Here is a 7,167-nt window from a genome sequence, read left to right as displayed (position 1 = left end):
TCTTCTTCAAACCGTCATCACCACCATCATCATCATGGTCAGACAAACTTCTGTTTCTCAACAAAGTGAGGATGTGATCCATCAAACCTCCATCGCAAGGTACCTGTAAAGGACCACAAATGGTGGAACCAAACTCTTCCTCTGCCATCTCCAACAAGACCTGAAAGATTGGATGTTTCAGATAATCCAACGGCAAAACGAACCTCCTGCCTTCCCTGGTGTACACAGCAAAGTGCCCTTTCTTGCATTTCCTCCACTTCTCCATCAAATCGGTGAGACTAAGCCTCGAGCAAGATCTTTTCATCAGAGACATACATGGAACTTTGATCTGTTACCAAAATATAATACCGTTGTGTATACTGTTAGTATGTTACTGTCTGAACTATACTTTCCTCTCTCTCCACATATATATACTACAAAATGTGATTAGTGTTTGTGGTAGTTGTCATGCGGCCCAAAAAGAGGATTAGGAATGTGTGGAAGGAGTAAGGTAGCCGTGTGATTTTTCATTGTTTGAGTTAAAATTAGTTACCATATGTGATTAGTGTGATTGTATTATGGTCTTGCATCTCTAGCATAAACAATAATTTTTTGGCAACAAAAAAAAAAAGAAAAAGAGAAACATACTACTATATGATAAGATTAAGCTAGTATTATGAAAACCAAACTGTAAAATTTTAAAAGAAATTATTTATCGTCAGTCAAAATCTTTTAAAAAACAGATGAAATAAAAGATCTTTTTACATAAAACTATATATGAATATATACGAAAATATGTTTTTAATTTGATAGTTGCAATAAAAAAAATTCAAATATAAGTTATTAATATGAATAAACAAGAGAAACAGGGCATTAATAAAATATTAATTGTGAATGGTAAACAACAGTTACATATGATTGAGGCCACAAAGTATAAGTTTGTGAGAGGGTAAAAGGAGATGTGGTGGTGACAACAGAGCATGTGAGATGTGACCGTTTAAGTGCAAATTGCTGCTGCTTTTCTTAGTTATATTCACGTCCTCAACTTCTCTATTCTTACTTTCTTGTGTATCTATCTCCCTTGTTTTAATTTCTTCTTGTCTTTTTCTTCCCGAGTCACATGAAATCCTACAAACCCTCACTTTTCAACTATGTATGTGTAGCCCCGAGTAGTACACCGTTATAATTTCTATTTGCTTGCTGCATCTCCATCTTTGTGGTATTGTACTTAGATGACGTCTGAACCGTAAATTGAACCAAAATTTTGTAGAAAAAGATTGGTTTTGTTGTTGTTTTATAAACCAAAGTAGAAAACCAGATAAATTATCTCACAGAGAGGCATTCTAAAAAGTAATGCAAACTTGGATATTATTTTCCTCATTCGTTTAGGCTTAAACCGTCTAAATTTCACAATCACAATTACACATGAAAGCAACTCTTTCGAACACACATTTTTCTCTGAACAAAACCAGATTGCAGCCAAACGCTAATCAAAAAAATTATCGTCCGACTCTAAAACCCTAAACCCTGAAATTTTCCAGCTCAGCCACCCTGACGTGACTCAAACCTCTAAACCCCGTGCGGTGAGCATGTCTGTCATCTTCATCCATTAAACAAGCAAACAGAGTAGCACGGTGAACCAGGAGGTGAGTTTGGTGGCTAAGTAAGAGAAAACGGTTGCAAATTTTCATATGGATGAAGATGATGTTGCAACTTTACATGGATAGCGGAAGAAGCATCCTTCGCTTCTTCTTCCTGGCTAACCTTACTTGCTTTGTGACCTTCATGCAAATTAGTAGCAGCAAAGTGACACATACCAAGATGAATGCGAGTTGTAACCGCTTGAAGTACAAGGAAACCGCTGAGAACACTAAGAATGCTAAGATGACTAGCTCCCAGATGACGAAGACTACAACATCCACCCTGGATCAAACCACATAGAAGCTTATTAATAAATGTTTTAACTCATGAAGATCTGTACATGTTAGTGAAGCTTAATCAGTAAAACTTAAACAACAAAGGACTCGAGCAATGATTTTAAGAGATAAGAGGGAAGAAAATTTCGACCATTTTAACATCACATAACCGGGATTGAATCTTGAAATGAGATTTAAATCGAAGAACTACTTTCCTGATCTACTAAAAAAAGAGTTTGCTCTACGTAATTTTATGACAGAAAAATGTGGGACTTGTATTCAATTTGATAGTAATTAGCTGCTTTTTAGCTAGAATATAGGATGAATCACATCGTAGATGCGTGAGAAGGCGATTTGAAGGGGAACTACCGAACTAGGTGAAAGGAACCAAGAAGTACATGGGTGCATTACTACTCTCTATCTTATCTGTCTACATATCAAAAAAGCATACAAGCACACAGTGATAATCAAGAACTGCTGCCGATCCTATCATGAAACTAAAATTACTACACCAGAATATCAAACATAATCATATCAAGCATCAAGACAAATACACTTTTCAATTTAGAATCGAGTAAACCAAAAACAAAAATAGTAGTGAAACTGAATACTCTAACAAACACACTAGCACACTACACTGGAATTGCTAATTTACATACAGAGCTAACTTTCAACTTGCCTGAACAGACAATGACAAAAGTCTCATTAAGGTCACACAGCAGCAGCTAGCTTGACTTAACATATATAATTACGATAGAGACAGAAGATCAAATCACACTCCTCTGGCTTTGGGATGCATATTTTCCTTACTTATATGTGCAACGAACTTAAAATATATATCTTAAAAGAGTTCATGCTTTACTCAAAATCATCCATAGCCAGACTGAAATAAACATCGCCAGGTATACTTTGGACGGCTAAACACAGACCAACATCGATCATACTTTTGTGCAGATTTAACAAAGAGGTGGTTTCTAATTCTGTTAATCAGAACTCTAGGTCACAACTCCGACTCAAAACGAATTTGATAAGTTTCTATTCACCGATTCGTTAATAACCTTTAGATCTCCCAAACCCTAACTTCCAAATGTAAAATTTCACGCAAAACTAAATCCAATTTCTCCAAACATTACGCAACCAGAGCTAGAATCCAGCAAAGAAACACAACTGTACGATAATTGAAAAACCAAATTCCATAGATCTCGAATTAATACTCACCTAGAAGAAGAAAAACTCGAGGTGGAAGAGAAGAAAGAAACAGAAGCCCAATCATGCTTCGATCGAATCTGATATTCCCTCAGCTGCTCTGCTAGATTCGACCTTGTTATCATCTCTTTCCCCTATTTCGCAGCCTTCTCCGATTTCACCACCCCCAACAAAACAAAGAAAAAATTATTCTCTTCTCTTCTCTTCTCTCAGTCGACTGATATAGCCAGAGAATCGCCGGAGAAACACGAGACTGAAGATCAATTCTACGTCATCCAATACGAAATCGAAGAATCCAACAACGGGAAACAACTCTGGAGATTCAAACAATTGTTTTCGATTCGTCGAATCAACAAATGGCGTAGACTCTTCCTTCCTCCTTTCCATCCTCTGTCTCGGTGTCAAATATCCCGGGTCGGGTTATAACTTTCCGGGTACTAACCCCGATTCGACTTTAGAAGCCCATGTTAAGTTAATGATGATGTATTACACACAGTTGGGCCTTTCGAGATCTTAATTATTTTTAAAACAATTTTTTTTTTTTTTCTGAGTTTCGTTAATGGGAAAGCTTGCCGTTACGTGTACGCATTGTAATTGAATGGAGTTTAGATCATTTTTGTGTGTTTGATCGATAAAATTGTTTTATCTTTGGGGTACAAATCTCTCATTATACTCAAAAGTATTGGTTTTAGAGAGGATAATTGCGTGCGATGTTTCACGTCTGGTTCCGGTTTGTTTTTATTTATTTTGGGAAATATTTTAAGAAAATGATAAATAGAGAAACTAAAAAATTGGATTATTCACGATACCGAATTTACATATATTATCATTTTTAGTTAGTTCTAATTTCTCATGAGGTTTATCCTAATTGAACGGTTGGACTAGGTGCACAAAATAATTGTGTAGGAACGAAACGATTGCTTTGTTTGGTATGTGTCCGGTACAGTGCTGTCCCAATGCCTAAAATAAAAAGATTTGTTTACGTTACAAGTAGCGTGTGTTATGAAACGTCTCAGTTGATTATGTGGCATTGTCGACTTTGAATCTTTCAACCCAACACGATTCATTTTGATCATCTAAATAATAAATGTATAAGCAAAATCCAAAATGGTGCGTTCTCAAAATGCCCCGTCTGTTCAATCTTATTCTACTATAATGACAAACCTAACGTCCATTCGTAATCTTATACAGCCGAAAAACAAAAACCACATACATTACATATACATAATTTAATTCTCTTAACTATTTCAATTCAAATATATACAAGCTTCACGTACATCTTACTTTGCTGCATGCTTTTTTTTTTTCTTGTTGTAACGTCTTAAAAAGGTAATTTATTAGAGGAGTAATCTATGTATAGTAATATAATTAACCCGGAAAAAAAAATCTGAAATTTAGCTTTTGCCGACGTGGCTACAGAGATTTAATGGGTCCACATGACCGACATCTATGCTTAGAGCCTATCAAAACCGACCATTGAGTTCCATTTGTGGGCTCCTGTAACGTTCGTCTGACACGTGCCGATCAAGCATTGGCTTAACTGATGCATGTCCACATTATTTGAATTTTCTTCTACACTACTAATGTTTCCATATACTGACAGGTAGGTAACAATTTTTTTTTTCTTATCAATTTTATCTATTGCCGCGTGGCGTGATGGCTATGGCTCTGTCATATTATATCTACTACTCTCTCTCTCTCTCTCTTCTTGTTTTTCATAATTCATTGTTTACAAGGTATTGCAATTTAGCCCGCTACTTTTATTTTCTTATAAAATAACCTTAAAGTCTTAAAATCTTATTGAAAATACCAAAAAGGCAAAAATAAAATAAAATAGCCGAATATTTTAAATGAAAGTTAATATTCAAAAAATTAGTGTAAGAATTTCTGCTTCCATTGAAATTATATTTTTATTTATGTAAGTTTTCATTATATATTACTAGATGAGTACCCGTCCGATGTGCAGGTTTAAAATTTTATAAATTAAATTAAATTTAACAAAAATATATTAGAATTTGTTGTACGTATTTATAAATTTGATTTTTGTTATACTACACTGATTTATATCTATTTACAAATTTTTTATGTATGTTACTGTTAAAAGTGTATTTTTTTACATCAAAATATACTTTATGTTACAAATATATTCTTTATCACCACCTAGAAAATATCTATATGAACACATTAAGCCAACTATTTTACTTTCACTTCTCCATAGTTTTTTAATTACTAAAATTATTGACTCAAAAACATTTTGAATAAAAAACATATTACATAATATACTAATCAATGATGTATCATCACAATAATGTATGACCACCATGGAGAAACCTCGGCTCCATCCTCATCCCTTATGGAAAGAACCTGAGAGAACCTTGGCTCCACCTTCTTCCCTTGGGGAGATAATCTTGCGTCCAACCTCCTCTACCTTCTTCCCTTAGAGAGATAACCTTGTGTCCAACCTTCTCCACCATAGAAAGAACCTCAGCTGTGTCCTCTTCCTGTATGGAGAGAACTTGTTCACGTTTTTTTGCTATCTTAAAATAGCTTGCTCCGACAACCTAATTTTATATAATAAGATGTCAACGATTTAAATTCATACAATACCTAATGGAAACATATATTAAAGAATTTAGTTATATCCTAATGCATAATGATAACAACAACTAGTTCAAAGTTCAAACCACTATATTATGTACTATATGACTATATCCTAATGCATTCAAATTATTTAATAATACATTATATATATCTTCTTATCTATCTAATCTCATTTTTATAATATACAAACAAATAATAAATTTAAAGGATGTTATGTCGACCATGTAACCAAACCTTCCCCATACATCTCCCGTGAACTAAAAAAGTACATGACTATGCGAATATCTCTAATACTATTAGTTTAACTCTCTCATCCACCGACGTCAAAGAAAAAAGGGGTCCATTCTGCAATTTTAGAAATAGTATCCGTCCTTTTGTATTATTATCTTTAAAACGAAATAATTAAAATCTTTAACAGCGTGACCTCCGCGTTGGCCTAGACCCTTCTCTTCACACTATATAAAACCCCACTCACCACATTAATTCTCTCATCACACGCACAGCTCTTGAAAACACATCATAAAGCAAGTTAAACCACAAATAGAATTTCGAAACTTCTGTTTATTATTTACGTTAACCTTTCAAGACTAACTATGGCGGAAGAGTACAAGAACAACGTCGCGACAGAAGAGCCATCAACGACGACGACGCCAGAGATTAAGGAACGGGGAATGTTCGATTTCTTGAAGAAAAAGGAGGAAGTGAAACCTCAAGAGACGACTACTCTCGCGTCTGACTTCGAGCACAAGACTCAGATCTCTGAACCTGAACCGTTCGTGGCGAAACACCAAGAAGAGCAAGAGAAGGAGCACAAGCCTACTCTCCTCGAGCAGCTTCATCAGAAGCACGAGGAAGAAGAAGAGAACAAGCCGAACCTTATCGAAAAACTCCACCGATCCAACAGCTCTTCTTCTTCTGTAAGTACACAAGTTTTAATAATTAGCTTATAGTTATTTGGTTACTAAGTAGACAAACAAACTCATCGTTTGATTTTGAACAGTCGAGCGATGAAGAAGGTGAAGACGGTGAGAAGAGGAAGAAGAAGAAGGACAAGAAAAAGATCCTTGAAGGAGATGCGAAAACAGAGGAAGAGAACCAAGGAGTGATGGATAAGATCAAGGAGAAGTTTCCACACGGCGTGAAAACAGAAGGTCATGATGTACCAGTCGTCACAAACATGCCAGCACCACATCCAGTAGAGCATCAAAAACCAGAGGAAGAAGAGAAGAAAGGGCTAATGGATAAGATCAAGGAGAAGCTTCCTGGCCACAGCAAGAAACCAGAGGATTCACAGGTCGTCAACACCACACCGTTGGTTGAAACAGCAACACCGATCGCTGAGCATCCGGAGGAGAAGAAGGGATTCATGGAAAAGATCAAAGAGAAGCTTCCAGGTTACCACGCCAAGACAGAGGAAGAGAAGAAAGAAAAAGAGTCTGCTTAAGAAAATGATAAGAACAAATGA

The 7,167-nt window shown here is 35.6% G+C and overlaps 2 protein-coding genes across 2 annotated transcripts in view; one reads left to right on the top strand and one right to left on the bottom strand.

Moving 5' to 3' along the window:
- Positions 1,328–3,588, bottom strand: LOC104756399. The gene is made up of 2 exons (XM_010478980.2): positions 3,114–3,588; positions 1,328–1,902 (listed from the first exon to the last, which is right to left on the bottom strand). Exons 1-2 carry the CDS (start codon positions 3,224–3,226, stop codon positions 1,695–1,697), a joined length of 321 nt encoding a protein of 106 aa, XP_010477282.1. The 5' UTR covers positions 3,227–3,588; the 3' UTR covers positions 1,328–1,694.
- LOC104756398 (dehydrin ERD10-like) overlaps positions 6,172–7,167 on the top strand; it is a 3,972-nt gene continuing 2,976 nt past the window's right edge. Inside the window, exons 1-2 of the mRNA XM_010478979.2 lie at positions 6,172–6,619; positions 6,703–7,150. Coding sequence (XP_010477281.1) covers positions 6,296–6,619; positions 6,703–7,146 — 768 coding nt within the window. The 5' untranslated portion in view covers positions 6,172–6,295 and the 3' untranslated portion in view covers positions 7,147–7,150. The remainder of the gene's footprint in view (positions 6,620–6,702; positions 7,151–7,167) is intronic.

The sequence above is a fragment of the Camelina sativa genome, chromosome 17 (assembly GCF_000633955.1).
Source record: "Camelina sativa cultivar DH55 chromosome 17, Cs, whole genome shotgun sequence".
Taxonomy (NCBI): domain Eukaryota; kingdom Viridiplantae; phylum Streptophyta; class Magnoliopsida; order Brassicales; family Brassicaceae; genus Camelina; species Camelina sativa.
The sequence above is the reverse complement of the archived record's forward strand: the minus strand, read 5'-3'. Positions and strand labels throughout refer to the sequence as shown.